This window comes from Grampus griseus (genome assembly GCF_964374135.1).
Source record: "Grampus griseus genome assembly, chromosome: 7".
Classification (NCBI taxonomy): domain Eukaryota; kingdom Metazoa; phylum Chordata; class Mammalia; order Artiodactyla; family Delphinidae; genus Grampus; species Grampus griseus.
Window position 1 is genome coordinate 29,277,435 of NC_139001.1, and position 18,328 is coordinate 29,295,762.

Sequence of the window (18,328 nt, forward strand, 5' to 3'; positions counted from 1 at the left end):
TTGCCCCGACTTTGCATGTGATAAACTTCTTAAGCAGAGCCTACAGAAACAGAGCCAGAAGAGAAGATGAAAATACATTTTCATCTCTACAAGAGACCAAAGTTCTGCCTAGAGACACATCTGAGTGTGCCATGGTTTTTCAGGTGTTGAGCCCAGCAATTAAAGAAGAGAAATTCCTATCTTGGGTACAATCTGAACCTCCCATCCTCCTGTGGCTCCCGACCTGCTACCGACTGTCAGCCACTGAAATGGTCACTCACCCTGTTCGATGTCGAATCTGCAGGAACTTCCCCATCACAGGACTGAGGTAGGGTCATTCATCACTATTACATGGACCGTCACTCTCCAAATGGGTCTGGAGTTGGAGCTGCGTCTCTCCAGATTGGTTTTTGTGGTCCTTCTCACACATCTAGAACTCAGTTGATCTTGGGGGGTCAATAATTTCCTGTATGAGTGGTCCTGCTTATAATACATTTTATTTTACCTTCTATAATTAATGGAATATTAAGTTCTATTGACACATACTCTGACCGCTAGATGTTTTTGTTCCTTAAGGGGAAATTTTTTTGTCTTTTGTTACCAAAAAATGCTGTTAAATACTTTGGAACCATCCATAATAATAACAATAGTTTACATTCTTTGCTTTTTAAAAAAGTTTTATTGAAGTATAGTTGATTTACAATGTTGTGTTAATTTCTGCTGTGCAGCAAAGTGGTTCAGTTAAACGTATATATATTCTTTTTCATGTTCTTTTCCGTTACGGTTTATCACAGGATATTGACTATAGTTCTTTGTGCTATATAGTAGGACCTTGTTACATTTGTTAAATGTTGAACAAGTGTTAGGTTGCGTAGTTCACATGGATCATTTCATGTAAAGCCTGTTACAACTCTGTATAAATGTGGTATTATTATGCCTAATTTGCAGAGACACTAAATAACTTAAACTTAAGCTCACATGGTTAGCAAGTGGCAGAGGCTACCGACCGAATCCAGGGTGCCTGCTTTGCAACCGTGATGCTCTGCTGCCGCCTTGTGCAGACAACTGAGAACATTCCTTGAACCCAAAGGAATGATGAGGCTTTGTGGGAGCAGCTCACGCCAGAGCTTCTCTGGCCTCGAGGAAAAGGCAGATTTGAAAGCTAGGTTTGGACATTGGAGATTCAGACCTTTCCACAGCTTTGAGGATGACAGTCAAAATCCCATATTAGGGAAAGGGTGTTGTAGTTCTCCTGTCAATACAACAATAAAGGGCTTCCCTGGTGGCACAGTGGTTGGGAGTCCACCTGCCAATGCAGGGGACACGGGTTCGTGCCCCGGTCCAGGAAGATCCCACGTGCCGCGGAGCGGCTGGGCCCGTGAGCCATGGCCGCTGAGCCTGCGCGTCCGGAGCCTGTGCTCCGCAACGGGAGAGGCCACAACAGTGAGAGGCCCACGTACCGCAAAAAAAAACCCAAAAAACAAAAACGAAAATGCCGCTGTGTGACTTTTCCTTTCTCCTAGAAATCTGAGGTAATGTACAGTTTTCATATATGCAGACAGCTGCGTGATCTGGGCATGGCCTTGAACCTGTCTAGACCTTGGTTTCTTTGTAAGCAAGAGGAGAGGTGGGTCAAATGATGACTTAGACTTCTTTTAGCTGTAACCTTCTGAGTCTATCAGAAATTGCTTGAATGTATTACAGTTCTAACCTTAAACCTGTGTTTTTGGCTCTCAGAAAACTCCAGCAATAGCCTCAAGGCTTTTAGTTTCAGTGAGATTCATAAAGACATTTTAGAGCAGAAGTGTTTGCAGATCTGGAAGTATAGCAGGAAGAGGCAAAGACTTGACCTCCTAAAGTAAGAGAAGCTACAAAGCCCAGAGCTTGTTCCTAAGTCAAGTGTTCGATTTTAGCAGAACGTGTCACATTTATGCTCTGTAATAGCCATGTAAGTTTGAAATGAAATTAGGGGGAAAAAAGTTGGTTCTCTATGAGTAAAGCCATCAACAACAGACCAGTCTCATTATCCACACTGCACCCTTTCTCACACACCTGTCGGTAGTTTCAGAGCATGGAGGAAATAAGCCAAGATTAGGGTCAGTGTATTGTCCTAACAAGTCAACTGTAACCATACAGTAATGCTAAATAAAGCAGCCAGGACAGGTGGCTCATCAAATCATCTTTATAAAAAATGCTTCATGTCTCCCCAGTTACGCATGCTGAATAATTTTCAAAGCTTTGTAAAAACTTTGCAAGGCCTAGAGGGCAGGGTTTACTAGCCCCATTTTCTTCATTGAAGAAACTGTCATTCATTTAATTTCCTTCAACTAATGTTCTTTGAAAACCTGCGTTGTTCCAGGTATCTTCAAAACAATGAGCTTAAGTTTCCATTTCAAGGTCACCTGGTAACAGTGGCATGTGACTCAAACTCAAGTCTCCTGCCTTGGTGGTCTATTAACAGGGGTTAAAATAGCTGGCTCTCCATTTAGATGGTATCCCTGGGCTCAAAACCTAATGCTACCACTTACTACGTAGTTGTGTAACTTTGTGCAATTGCTTAAACTCTCTTTGAATCAGTTTCTTCAAATGAGGATAATAATAAGAATGCCTTGCCTTAAAGAACTTTCATGGGGATTAACTATGTCAATGCATGTCCACTGCCTGCTACATAGTAAGGGCTCAAAAATGTTTGCTACTGTGATAGCCCTTCAACACTCTGTATTAATATCCTACCCTGGGACTAGATGTCAGGGACGGCAGTGAACAAGGACTGTGAGAGTTGGTCTCATGGCATTTGCACCCTCCTGCTCTGCCTTCCAATGACTTTGGTCAGAAGTCCTTCTGCCATCTGGCCTCAGGAACATTGCAAGTGTTTTTTTTTGTTTGTTTTATTTTTGTTTTTTTTGCGGTACACGGGCCTCTCACTGTTGTGGCCTCTCCCATTGCGGAGCACAGGCTCCGGATGCGCAGGCTCAGTGGCCATGGCTCACGGGCCCAGCCGCTCCACGGCACGTGGGATCTTCCCAGACCGGGGCACGAACCCGTGTCCCCTTCATCGGCAGGCGGACTCTCAACCACTGCACCACCAGGGAAGCCCCATTGCAAGTTTTTATTCCTCCATTCTCCACAGTTACCCGTAGGTCTGATAGGGCTGAAAAGCGCTAACCCTTCTTCCTCACCCCAGTCTGCATTACCTTACTCCTCATCTTTCTACCTAGGATTTCCTCTACTTTAATCTCCCACCCAGCATTCTATGCCTAGCATGAGTCTCAGCTCTTCCAGAAAAATTTATCAGACCATACCAGCTCCCAGGGATGTCCCCCATCTCTCCTACAGCATGTATTTTCCATGCCTCTTACTCGGCACTTCATCACACAGTATCTAATTTTGCTAGTTAGTACCTCAAGCTTCCATATCATGTCTTTGCAGCCAGATATGAAATTTGAAGAGCATAGGAATCTTGTCATAGTTTAATTTTTATAACTTTGAAGACCGGGGTTGAAAACTCAAATGCTATTGGGGGCAAGGCAAGGAGTATAAATGAGGGCAGTAGTCTGGGGAGGGACTGTCTTATAGGTGTAGCTGTCCCCTTGTCCTCGCCCATTGCTGCCGTTGATGAGGAAGACCCTACTTTATGCCGCATCCTCTGTAGTTGAAGCAGGAAAAAAAGTATAGATCCTTGATATTTTGCAGACAAACAATATGATCCCACTCATCCTTAAAAGTTACTAATTCATGGCTATGAGGTCTCACCAGCCCTCCCCAATATTACAACATGTTCCCTGAGTGCCCAGAGACACCCTTCCCTACCAGAGTGTCTCAAGATTTCCGCCTGTCTTTCTGATCACAGGAGATTTAAGATTGTAACTGTCCATAACAGAAAGCCTGCAACACTGATGTGTTAAGAAACCTGGGTGTGGTGGTCACTCAGTCCTGGCTGGTGAGGAACTCCCTCTCTTCCACGTTATTCTTTCCTACATACAGATTTCTGATAAATGACACATTTATTTTAGATTCTTTATCTATGGTTTTATTTTCCCCAACACCACACAAGAATACAGGTCCAATATCATCATATCTCACACATTTCCAGAGAAGCTAGAATTCAAACTTTTTGGAAATCTCCCGGTTTCCTTTAAGTTGGCAATTAAATTCAAATTACCTGAATGAATTATGCAGCTGCACAAATGTGGCTGCAGACTTAAGGGTCTATCCTAAATGTTGTAGCACATAATACCCTGCATGTAAAAGACACTTGGTATTTGGGGGGCGGGGTGGAGAGGATGAATCCGGCCTCTATATGATAGTTTGTTGACAAAACTATATTAATTTAATGTCATGTTATAAAAATGCCAACAGAAGAAGACAACTTTATACTCACTCGATAGCTCAGACACCTCCTGTATATTTTAGGGTGCTTATTCTCCACCTGAATAATACTTTCTTTGCTCACCTCCTAGTAGTGATGTAAGTCACACTTCCATTTTAATTGACAGATACCGCTGTCTGAAGTGTCTCAACTTTGACATCTGTCAGGTGTGTTTCTTATCTGGTCTTCAGAGCAAGTCCCACCAGAAGTCTCATCCTGTGATTGAGAACTGCATCCAGGTAACATCTAATGCCGTGTACCAAACTCTTCATGAATCTTATCAGTGAAAGCTACAGCAATTAAAAAACTTTTCCTCCTGGAAAACCACAGGTTCTGCTCCTTTCATACATATAATATTTAAGACTAAGGAAGTGGCAAGCTCAACCTTAAATATCTCTCAATATACATATACTTTCTTTACACTGTAGATTTTAATAAACCTTTTGGGGATAAGAAAAGGCCAGAGTCTAATGTGAAACCATTGACTCCTTCTGTGCACTAGAAAATATCTGAGCGGTAAGAGGGGAGAGGCATTGGAAATGGACACAGATTAAAAAGAAAAAGCCCTGGTTTGGTAAAATGACGCCTCAAGGTCTCTAGTTGCCAGTACATTTCGGGAATTTTCTTTTTTAACATGTCTTTTCCTGAGCACTAAAATTCAAGTAATTTTTTCCTTAGGAAAAACAAAAGAGAAAGATTTCTATCTCAGTTTTGACTGGAAAAGTGTAAAACTAAGACTTCATAGCTGACTTTCAAAATTTTTTAAAGAAAATTATAATACTCAGCAAGAGAATTCAGCTCTTGCAAAGAAGAAAGAGAAATAGGGTAATTTTAAAGCAGAGAGCATTTCAATTTTTCCAGAAAGGACACTCTCTTTTCATCGCTGAGTATGAGTCCGTTTCTCCATGCAGATGGCCTCATCCCCAAATTTCACAATAGTGAAAAATATTGATTAATTACCTTTACTGAGGACAGTTCTCCCCTCATTCTCTCTTTACCATGAATGGTCCACAAAAGTCATGTGCCTCAATCTTGTCAAATAATTTTCAATGGATATTGCTTTACTAAATTTTATTAACCCAGATCCTCAGATTATTGGCCTATGATCCTCTTGTTTCTAGAAGTCTGGGGAGAAATAGGGCTTATTGATATTAGACTGACACCATGTGGTCATTTTGTTATTACACTTTAGATTTCAAGGGTTGAATATTTTTAATTAAAGGTCTCGTTGCTTTGTTTCCTTTTGCCTTACCTGTGGGGGGGACTTCAGGTGGTCTGAGAATCCATTGATATTTTATACAAGACTAGATGTATGAGGATTTTTCTGGAAATAAAATCTCAGAGGAATCCTCCAAATTAGTAACCACAGGCTTAGTCCTCTTTCATGCCTTCTTCTAGCTTTCATACCTTCTTCTAGCTTTCATACCTTCTTCTAGCTTTCATACCTTCTTCTAGCTTTAACCTTCCCCATTCCTGGGTTGCTCTAAGGAACAGGAGTTTTTGTAGAAGTTGGGGGGTATTTAATTTGGAAACATATACTATACGTATGTGTATAGAGAGAGGATGTGAAGAAATTCAGGTAGTAAGGAAGTAAGATGATTTTTCTGTGGACATCACGGTAAGTGAAATAATTTCAGAAACTTCCATGGTGGCCAATCCACCCACGTAAGGAAAGAAGACCACTTTAAGACTGATCTGGTGCCTCTTGTTCTGTTGGCCATTCCAGCAGGTGTCAACAAAAGACAATACAAAACTCTTCCTCAGGACCCTCAGAAACAACCTGCTCCAAGGGCGCTGTAGGAGGAAAGAAGCTGCGAGAAGGCAGTGGCTGCTGGACCAGGTGAATCCAAGGGATGTGGCTAACCAGGCACAGGCCAGGTGAGTGTCTCCGAGTGACAGTCGTGCAGGTTAGCAACCCAGAGCCTGGGTACTAGGTTATGAAGCCAGCAAGCAGGGGAGGGGTAAAGATGCTGTTCCCCTCTAGAAGCGACCTTTAATTTTAAAGTAGACCGCGAGACAAAAATACCTTTAAGTGGCCCATCCAATCATTTAGAGTTATCCCAACTAAAGACCTCAGGCAGACACAGAAGATTTTTAGTATTAGAGTATTTGAATAACTTTCTCCAACATCTTTCTTTTTTGTTGGGTTACTTTTGAAAACCTAATTCAGAATTAATACTTATTTTTAAAAAAAGGAAAAGAAAGACACATTCCATCACTCACAGGTGAGCGCTATTCACATTTCAGCATTACCAGATCAGGAATTATGCTACAGACACAACTTTTCAACCTTTTCTCCATTTACATTAAACGGAGAGCATTTTCCCTGTCATTAGCTTCCAAAATATCATTTCAATGACCTCACTCTTATCCTTATAAGGAAGTGCCATAATTCACAAGCAATCCCTTAACATTTTGGTTATTTTCAAATTTTGCCCCCCACCAAAATTCTGTAGTCAGCATCCCTACACACGCATTTTCTTATATTTTATTAAATATTTTATATATTTTATATATATAAAATATATATAAAAATATAAATATATATTATATATATATAATATATATTTATATATTTATATATATTTATATATATAAATATATTATATATATTTATATAAATATATAAAATATATAAAATATTTTATATATTTTATTAAGATAAATTCTCTCAGGTAAAACCATTGCATCAAAAGTTGTGAATTTTGTTAATCCTCAAAATTCAGAATGCCAAACTATGCTTCAGAGGGTCATCTCAAAGGATGTCCCAGCACCACTGGTATCTGAGATCGCCCATCACATACCTGAGCACCAGCCTAAAGATGACTTTTTGAAAGTCTTCATGGGGCTTCCCTGGTGGCGCAGTGGTTGAGAGTCCGCCTGCCGATGCGGGGGACACGGGTTCGTGCCCCGGTCCGGGAAGATCCCACATGCTGCGCAGCGGCTGGGCCCGTGAGCCATGGCTGCTGAGCCTGTGCTCCGCAACAGGAGAGGCCACAACAGTGAGAGGCCCGCGTACCGCAAAAAAAAAAAAAAAAAAAAGTGTTCATGACTTTAACTACTGAAGTAACTCCTTCTTTATAATTTAAAATTTCAGAAGATAAAGGAAAGAGGTACTGTTTCCATGGGATTATGATCATCAGACTTTTGGGAGAAGAAAACCCAGAATAGTTCATTCACTCTTATTTTATCTACCAGAAGTATAAGAATAGATCACTTTAATCAAATTGGTATTCATTTATTAATTTCTTTTGTAATTCTCTAAACTTTTCTCAGACATCTACCAGCATATTTCCTTCTTGATCCCAGACCCTATTTCTGTGGTCATTTTGTCACTTTTTACAGTTTGGTATAATTTAATGTATTTTTACAGCTCTTTAAAGGGAAAAAAAATGCATGTTGACTTCGCATTAGATGCTATGCCTTATACCTGTACCACATTTTCCTAGCAGGTGGTTATCAATGTATTCTTTTTTTTTTTTTTTAATTTTTGGCTGCATCGGGTCTTTGTTGCTGCGCGTGGGCTTTTCTCTAGTTGTGGCGAGCGGGGGCTACTCTTCAGTGCGCGGGCTTCTCATCGCAGTGGCTTCTGTTGTTGCAGAGCACAGGCTCTAGGCGCGCCGGCTTCAGTAGTTGTAGCAAGTGGGCTCAGTAGTTGTGGCTCGCGGGCTCTAGAGCGCAGTCTCAGTAGTTGTGGCACACAGGCTTAGTTGCTCCGCGGCATGTGGGATCTTCCTGGACCAGGGCTCGAACCCGTATCCCCTGCACTGACAGGCAGATTCTTAACCACTGTGCCAGCAGGGAAGCCCCAATGTATTCTTAAAGTTAGAGAATTTGGATATCATCTTGATGTATAGCTTTAATAGAGTACAAATAATTTAAATTTTAAAATAGAAACAAAGATATCAGATGCCAATTCATCTGTCTTCTTCAGGCCATTTATTTCACCTTTCCCTGACAGAGTGACAGTAAATTAGGACAATTAATCAGCTGGATTTATTGAATACTTGAGATCTTGTCGAAATTCCTCCATTCTCATAGTTAGAACACAAAGATCCATGCTCTTATGTGCATTTCTTTTGGCCACAGAAGCCTGCCTGATCTTTTACAAATTTAAAATATGATGGCATTCCTCACGCACTCATCTTGCCCAAACTTCTGTGCCTTAAACCCCTCCATTAGCTTCCCATTGTTTTTAAGCTAAAACCTAAAAGTTGTAAGATGACTTAGAAAACTCCTGCATGTTTGAGCTACCCTGGGAACCTCTCCAGTGTCATCTCCCCACCAACCTCTGTGCTCCAGCCCTGATTCCTCCCTCCTCCCCATAAGACTAAGCCAGATCCCCCCACTCTTAAGACGTAAACCTTTACTTTAAAGAATTCATATTCCTAGGGCTTCTCTGGTGGCGCAGTGGTTGAGAGTTCGCCTGCCGATTCAGGGGACGCGGGTTCGTGCCCCGGTCCGGGAAGATCCCACATGCCGCGGAGCGGCTGAGCCCGTGAGCCATGGCCGCTGAGCCTGCGCATCCGGAGCCTGTGCTCCGCAACGGGAGAGGCCACAACAGTGAGAGGCCCGCGTACCGCAAAAAAAAAAAAAAAAAAAAAAAAAGAATTCATATTCCTAGACCACTTCTCTGTATGACTTGATGCCTACCTCCTAAATACTTGCAAAAGTTCTGCTCAAATGTCATCTCATCCTTAAGGCCTTTCCTGACCACCCATTTACATTTTAGCCCCTGTCCCCACTCTGGCACTCGCAATCCTCCTCCCTTGCTTTATTTTTCTTCAAAGCAGTTCATCAGCATCTGACGTTATACAAATTTCACTTTTAGTTAAAAATTTTTTTTCCATAATGTAAGCTCCATTGGGGGAAGAAACTTTTATTGTTTCCAGTTGTATTTCCAGAATCTGTAAAAATGTCTGAATATGATAAATGCTCAATAAGTGTTTGTTGAATGACTGACAGACCAAGTAATAAAATGGATGGATGCATGATGGAGGGATTAATGGGTTGTTTGATAAAGTGGGTCTTTTAGAATGGGGTATGAAAGTGTCTCAAGGAGTAATTACCCAGTGTTGGAAGATGTTAGTGAAGTTTGAACCTGGGACAGAGAGACACAGAAGTCTTGTTCTCAGCCAACTCTGTGTGTGGCCTCAGGGACTGTTTCTAAGACTTGGTTTCTTCACCTGAGAATAGGGATAACCTGTCCTTCCTATTCCCAGAGTAATATTCGTGGAGACAAGATGAGGAAAGGGAATTGCAAGTCCTACGCAAAGCTGAATGTTCTTTAAATGTTGGTGTATTATATTCCGTTCACCAGAGTACAACTGAGTTGTTCACCAAAGTAAAATTCTAATGGAATAATTTGCACTTTAGCCTAGATACTGATGAATTCAAAAATTCTGATTAGTGATTGGTCAAGGGGAAATTAATGTGGAATATTACTATTTTACATTATGATAATAGGCAAAATCATATCCTTGCTATCTATTAAGTTTGCACATTGGTACTGACCATCTTCTAAGAGATTCATGGTTATTGCCAAATGGTAATATTGAATTCATTCATTGATTCAGCAAACATTCTTCATCCTAATAAGCCTCCTTCCTTTTAATGTGGATTCCATGCAATAGCTTACACTGATAATATTTTCACTTACAAAAACATAACTGAAATCCAGGTACCAAATATTACCACTATTATTATATATTTTGGGACATTCTTATAAATATACTAAAAAATGAATATAAAAACTGTGAAAAAGAACACACAAAATTACTTCCATTTACAGTTAATATGATTGTGAATCCCCAAGAAACCACAAGTAACTCTAGCTAAAACTGTAGCTAAAACTGTAGAATTAATTGGTTTTGAGTGGTGGAAAATAAAATATGTATGCACAAATAGCTCTTCACTATATCAGCAATAGCTAGCTAGAAATTTTATAAAAATCCCGTTTACAATACCTGTAAAATTATTTTTTAAAAGAAACTAGAAAAAATTTAACAAAAAAGATACAAAACCCATATAAGGAAAGCTGTAATATTTGATTGAATATACAGAAAACAAGACCCGAGCAGAAGGGAGAAACATAGCAAATTCCTAAAAGAGAAGACACTAACATAACAATATACACAATTCAAAAATTAACCTTAAAATCCGTACTCGCGATGCTTCTTTGGTCATTTGCAGCCATGCACAGAGTGGGAAAAAAATGTGAGTTGCCTGATGCACAGCTGAGGTAGAACTGAGTGACACCCTGCCTTCTGGTTTCTGCCCTTAGAGTATAAACACGTGTCCTTTACACAGTCTATCTTGTGCCATGTTTTTCACATTTTTGTGCTTTTTCTTGGTGACTTCACTGTTGCAAATAGCCTCCAAACATGGTGCTGAAGTGCTGGCTAGCGTTCCTAGCGCGAGAAGGCTATGATATGTCTTAACAAAAACTACGTGTATGAAATAAGCTTCGTTCAGACACGAGTTACATGGGTCCAATGTTACTGAATCAACAGTAAACATTAAACAGTATACATATATCTTTAAATAGAAACACATGGGGGTGGGGGATGGGATGAACTGGGAGATTGGGATTGACATATACACACTAATATGTATAAAATAGATAACTAATAAAAATAGAGAAAAGAAACACATGAAAAACAAGGTTATATATTGATAGGTTGATGAAAATGTTCTGACCAGAGACTTCCAAGATCCTAACCCTGTGTTTCCCCCAGGAGCCATCGTTCAGTTTCCACTAATTCATTGTTCACATGACTGCAAAGAGTATAGCTACCATGGATAATAAGAATGAACTGCATTTAAATTAAATGCATTTCCAAATAGAATCATGATGTTTTTTAAATAAGATAAAATAAATTTGAAGACATGTTGAAAGAATAAAGATACAAGGATATTTAAAATTGTGGAAATAAAAAATAGTGAGAGGGGCAGGACAGGAATAAAGACACAGACGTAGAGGATGGACTTGAGAACACGGGGAGGGGGAAGGGTAAGCTGGGACGAAGTGAGAGAGTGGCATGGACATATATACACTACCAAATGTAAAATAGATAGCTAGTGGGAAGCAGCCGCATAACACAGGGAGATCAGCTTGGTGTTTTGTGACCACCTAGAGGGGTGGGATAGGGAGGGTGGGAGGGAGGGGATATGGGGATATATGTATACATATAGTTGATTCATTTTGTTATACAGCAGAAACTAACACAACATTGTAAAGCAATTATACTCCAATAAAGATGTGAAAAAAAATTGTGAGAAGGGTTGTTCTTCAACAGGCGTTAAAACTTACTCTAGAGCCACCATGACCAAATAATATAGTATAAATCATAAATGGGTATATTGATCTGAGGATAAGAATACAAAATTTGATTAATGATCCAAGCATCAATGAGAGCCTAACATATGAGAAAGGTGGTATTTCAGTTCAGTGGAAAAAGATGCCTAACTGGCTATCCATCAGGTATCCATTGTTTTGCCCCATAAATGAAAATAAATTCCAAATTGATTGAAGTCTAAATGTAAACATAGTTTAAAATAAAAATATTAGAAAAATTTAGGAAACCTGGGGTTGGAGGAGACCTTTTGAAGCAAGACAACAAAATAAGGAATCATGAAGTAATAGAAACACACATATATATGACGACATGAAAATGTAGACATTTTCTCATGGTAAATGATATTATAAACAAAATCAAAAATAAGTCTCAGACTTGGAAAAATATTTTCACTAAGAGGATAAATTGTGCTATGGAAAGGTCCCTACAAATTGATAGGAAAAACTGAAAAAGAAGAAGGAGAAGATGAAGAAGAGGAAGAGGAAAAGAAGGAAGAGGAGAAGGAAACGGAAATAAGGAAGAAGAAAATGAGGAAGAGGAGAGCGAGGGCGAGGAGGAAAAGACTCCAAGTATATAAACAGGCAAAATCACAGAAGAGGAATTCCAAATGGCCATGAAACACACAAAGATATGCTCATCTTAACTAGCGGTTAGACAAATGCCAATTAAAGGAACAATGAGATATTGCCACTTTCTTTAACAGAATGGCAAAGAGTAAATGAATAACGTCCAGTGCTGGTGAACATGGAAGAAATTAGGTCAGCTGGACATTTGGTTGAAGTACAAATGGCTATAGACTTTTCAGAAAATAATCTGAAAAATAATTCATTCAATAAATCTTTAGTGAACACTCTTCTAGGTACTTGGGATATATCAGGGAACAAAAGAGATGAAGATCTCACGGAGCTTTCATTCTACTGGGGAAACTAGACAATTAAAAATAGGCATATACATGAATTATAATAATATATTAGGAGCTAAAAGTACTAAAGTAAAAGAAAGAAAGAAGAGCCAGGTAAGAGAGAGCAAGACTTAGAGGGAGTGTTGGTTGCAAATTTAAACTGAGTGGTCTTAGTGGTCCTCAGTGAGAGGTGACATTGGAACAAAGCCTTGAAGGAGGTGAGGGAGTGAATCTTACAGGTACCTGCAAAAGCATACCGCTAACTGAGACTGCCAACTGAGACACACACAGGAGTGTGCCCGGCAGCTCCAAAGAACAGCAAGGAGGCTAGTGTGGCTGAATGGAACGAAGGAGGAAATATTGACAACAGCCTAAAGGGGGCAGCGTAGAAGGAAGGCTATATAAATATTTTCCTAAATTTTTTCCTAATGTTTCTATTTTGAATTTTAATTTAAATGTTCAACCCATTTGAAATTTATTTTAGCAAAGGTCTAGCTTGCTTTCTTTCAGATGGATAGCCAATCTATCTTTTCCCACTTCAATGAGATACCAACTTTGTCACATATTAGGGTTCCTTATATACTTGAATCAATTCATAAAATTTATATTCTCTTCCTCAGATCTAGAGGTCAATTCTTGTGCATATACTAGATGTATGGTCATGGTGGTGCTATATTAAGTAGAAGGATAAAGTTGCTGTCATCTGAAATGGGGGAGGCTATCGGTAGAACAGCATCATAGGGGAAGATCAGGAGTTCAGTTTGGAACATGTTAAGATTGACGTGTCTCTCAGACATCCACGTGGAGATGTTGAGTAGGCAGTTTTCCATCCGTGTCCGGAATTTGGGAGAAAGTCTATTGGAGATCAAATTTGTGAATTTTTGACATACATGTTTTCTTTTGTTTTTGTTTTTTTTGTTGCGATACGCGGGCCTCTCACTGTTGTGGTCTCTCCCGTTGCGGAGCACAGACTCCGGATGCGCAGGCTCAGCGGCCATGACTCACGGGCCCAGCCGCTCCGCGGCATGTAGGATCCTCCCGGACCGGGGCACGAACCCGTGTCCCCTGCATCGGCAGGCAGACTCTCAACCACTGCGCCACCAGGGAAGCCCGACATACATGGTTTTAAAAGCCATGGGATTGTATGAGATCACCAAATAGACAGTGTAGATGGAGAAGAGAGGAAAACTGAGAACTGAACCATGGGACACTCCACATGACACAGTTGGAGAGAAGGTGAAAAACCAGCAAGGGAGGCTGAGAAAGAGTGATGGATGAGGCAAGAGGAAAACCAAGAATGAGGAATCCTGGAAGACAGGTAAAGAGAGTGTTTCAGGGAGGAGGGCATGGTCTGCAGTGTCAAATGCTGCTGCTGGGTCAAGTAAGAATTGACCTTTGGATTTAACACTGAGGAACTCATTGATGACCTCAAAAAGAGTATTGTAGGACAGTGGTTGTAGAAAAAAATCAGACCAGAGGCAGTTTAAGAGAGAATGGGAGTTGAGGAATTCAAGATACCAAACAAGAAAATTCTTTCCAGGATTTTTTTTTACTATAGAGGGAACAAAGAGCTAGTGTAGGTAGTAGAGTATCTGAAGTTAAGAAAAGTGTTTGGTTATGACGGGGAAAATAACGGCATGTTAGTATACTGAAGGGGATGAGTTTGTAGTGGGAAAACTTGATGATCTGGTGCAAGAGAGGGGAATTGTTGGAGCAATGTCATTCGGCAGCCAAGGTGGGATGGAATCTATGCACATGTGGAGAGATTGGCTTTAGAAGAATAGTACCTACTAAACATAAAAATGTATACAAGATTTGGCCCTTGATCCATTTTTGGAACTCTGTCCTACACGAATAAGAGCATTACTACATAGAAAATAAGATAAATGTTATAGCATTGGAGGGGGGGGCACTAAATAAACAAACTGAAGATACACTGGTAGACAAATGGTCGGTTATATACGATACAACATACAAGAGAACATAGTGAATCTACTTAAGGACAAATTTTAGTACCTATCTACTATACTAGAGGGAATTCATCATCATACATTAAGAGAAAAATGCAAGTGGCAGAATTATGTGTATGGAATGATGCCATTTTTGTTTCAAAAACAAATTCAATATGTACTTTGCTGTTTGTAAGCATCTGTGTGAATGCAGAAAATGGTGTTGAACAACCCCAAGGTGTTAAAATGATTTGAGACGGGGTAGGAATAGATTGTGTTACTCAGAAGCTGTGTGACAAAGAAGTCATGGGTTACGCTTTTTTCTACCCCAAAGTGCCCACTCCTTAAACACATAATTAAAGCGTACCAGAGTAATCGCTTCTTTCCCTATACTCTCTTTGCATTCTGTAGAAATAATCGCACTATGTCAGAAATGATTGTGTATTTGTCTGTTCATTACATGTAAAGTCTCTGTGAGCAGGGAGTTCTCTGCTTTTTTTAAAAGAAGTCTTTTTATCTGCAATAACTCAAGATGGTAAGATGCTTCAAATAGTTTTTGAATAAGGGAACGAAATTAAATGGAATTGTATAAAATGGAATATGCCTGACCTTAAACTAGTCTACTCTATTCTATGCTCTTTTAGATATGACATAATAAACACACATCTGCACTTAGAACCCCTAGTATCTGACCTGGACAAGATGACCTGGGGGATTTTCTGTAGTCATCCCTGAACTTCTCTGCATTCTCATTTTTAGATTATCAAGAAGGAGGGAAATGGAATTTTTGTTCCTATTATTGGCTATTTAGCTCCATATCAACTAAGTAGTTGGAAAAGAGCACAGAGGAAAAAGTTGAACTACTTTATTGCTATTTTTGGATATTAAATTGACTAGCTGATTTGACATTTTTTCTAAAAAGACTCTCCTCAATGTCATACCTGATCATTAAAAATTATTACAACCTCTCATAAAATTCTATTTTTGTAACAGGCTCTCCATTCAGTACAATAGATCTGAAACACCGAGGTATGTAAGTCCAACTAGACCAGTAGAAACAGCAGCCACAGAGGCCTTCAAACAAATACCTCAAAGAGTATCTCTGGCTCAACAAACCAACGGCAGTAGCACACATCATCAGGTGAGTCTGAAGGGGAAAAGAACAATTAAGGCACAATTAACGGATAAAGTGTAGCTTTGAGGGGACTCTTCCCAAGTCTACATCCTAAAGGGCAGCTGTATTCAACTTTGATATTTTTAAATTACTCCAGTGTCCGTAGATACTAAGTCTCTGCCCGAAACTTTTAAATATAGCTTACTTACAGACAAGGCTTTCTTCTGCCCACAATACCTTAACTTGACTCTTCACTATCTAAGATTCGATGTAATTAAAAAGTAGGGGAAAAGAGAAAATTAGTTCATCCGTACATAAAGAAAACGTTCAGGAATTTTCAAAGGGAAGAGATGAGAGAGGAAAGTGAAAGAAACATAAGAGGGAAGAAACTTTTTTTAAAAATCCCAGTGAAATTTTTTTCATCAAAGGAATTAGAAATGCTTCTTTTTTTTGTTTTTTTAAGCATACAGTCTGCAACTCCTTTATCATGTTTTCAATCAGTTGTTGACTTGCCCTCCCATGTGCAACTCCACTTGTAGGTGTCCCTTCATCGTTGTAATCAGTACAGTCAGATCCTAAGGGAGGTCTTCAAAATATGATCATCTGTGATGTTTTTCAATCATCAAAGAGAAATTAGAGTTCTCATACTGCAGTTGTTCCTGGTAGAAGTGTGAAGAGGAGAGTAAGTCTTGTGACCACCCAGGAACGAACAGCCTATGCGCTGCCTCTGGGTGAGGTTTTTCAGGTCTGTGTGCGTTTTCATCAGCAGCTCATGCAGCTGCACCACTCAGACACCCCTCACTGCACATCCAAGAACGCCTCTGGCTGGAGTGCCGGGCAGAGAGCAGGAGTTACATGTGCGGGGACAAATGAAGAGCTGCTCCATTTCCTGCTTCGAATAAAAGAAAAAAAGCCATTTTCACAATGCGACAGTTTGTTTCACTTTAACATTGCTTTGTTCTGAGGCAAGAAATTTAAAAGAGGTTTTGCTTTCCCTCCTTTATTTCACTTTCTTTTTACTCCCTGTCACCTCCTTCTCATTTTTAAAGTTGCTACAGCCTATCTTTTGTATGTAATACATTTCTTTCTTTGATTATAAAGAAAAACATTTTTAATTACACAAATAAGACCTGAATCTGTTTGCCTTAAAGAAAGTTAAAATATTACAGATAAGGGTAAAGTCCTTTTCAGCCATAATTCCCAGCCGACATCTGGTCCCGAGTTTTCTAGAGGTAATCTCTTTGGGGTATATCTTTGCAGACCTTATACTATGCATCCAAATATTCAAATATTCGTACGTGTGTGTGCCCAAAGAGGGCAAATTGTTAGTATCTATTAAACTTAAAACCTGGGAACCTTGCACATGTATGCACAAGGAGGCATGTACCACTTTGTTCATTGCAACATTGCTTATAATTCTGAAAAGTTGAAAATAACTTAGCGTCCTTCCATTGCAAATGACTGAATAAACCATGGTATCTATTCTCTGGGTATACCATGGTAGGTCCATATGTGCTAACCTGAAATGCTTCTCAGTTGCATAACGATATGTACCATATGATAACATTGATATTAATGATGTAAAGCTCACTGATTCAAAGTGATCTATGCTAGGCATGTAGAAACTGTTTGAATATTTGAATGAAGAGGCAGGCAGGCACTGGTCACTCAGAAGGGCCACAAAGAGCATGTAACAACCAGAGAATGTGACTTCAAGTCTGTAGCTCACTTTTTCTCCCTTCCCTGCTCTCTTCCTCTTGTAGGCTGTCCCTATGGAAGAATGTTCTCAAGGTGGCCAGTCCCTCTTCAGATCATTTGTAGGGAGGAGAAAAGGCCACAGAGTAAAGCCACAGCTGCTTATAAATGTAGAGTAATGAAATCCAACCTCCCATTCAGATGAATGGGTGCCACGGGCTGGTACATGGTGCCCCAGGAGCCTGGGCCTGGCTGGGTCAGGTCAGGACTTGCTCTTGGGGTGCAATTCAGGAACCAGACTGTGATTTGAGAGATAAGGTTTGGTGAGAAAATCCTAAATGAGAACTGAGCTGATCATTATTAACTCAAAGAGACTCGGTGAATGCAAAGAGTAGTGATGAGTCCCAGTACACAAGCAATGGAAAGATAAGAAACTCTCAGTAGAAGATGGAAGGTAGAAGTGAAAGATTTCTTGAACCAAGAGAAATAAAATAACCCAACTGCTTTTTGCAGATGCCTTTAGAGAAGGAGACGTTCTGAGCAGCAGCCTAACTCGGGCAAAAGACTACTGTGACTTTTTTTTTTTTTTTTTTTTTTTGCGGTACGCGGGCCTCTCACTGTTGTGGCCTCTCCCGTTGCGGAGCACAAGCTCCAGACGCGCAGGCTCAGCGACCATGGCTCACGGGCCCAGCCGCTCCGCGGCATGTGGGATCTTCCCGGACCGGGGCACGAACCCGTGTCCCCTGCATCGGCAGGTGGACTCTCAACCACTATGCCACCAGGGAAGCCCACCAGTCACTTTTTGAAAAAGAAATTTTTTTGAAATATCATTATATGTTATTATGAATTTTTAGGAATATGGGTTAAATTCAACCCAAAAACTTATTTTCTCTATTTCTCGCTTCTCTAGACCATAGTCAGCATTAGGAATGAACTGTGGAGGACTCACGAATCCATTAATGC

General features: G+C 40.1%; 1 protein-coding gene across 1 annotated transcript in view; it reads left to right on the forward strand.

Annotated features, from left to right (window-relative positions):
* Positions 1-18,328, forward strand: part of DYTN (dystrotelin) — a gene marked incomplete at both ends in the record, with an annotated part of 50,944 nt that overhangs the window by 18,914 nt on the left and 13,702 nt on the right. The window contains 3 exons of the mRNA XM_082658172.1: positions 144-307; positions 4,476-4,587; positions 6,078-6,226. Of these exons, the coding sequence (XP_082514298.1) occupies positions 144-307; positions 4,476-4,587; positions 6,078-6,226 (425 nt within the window). The remainder of the gene's footprint in view (positions 1-143; positions 308-4,475; positions 4,588-6,077; positions 6,227-18,328) is intronic.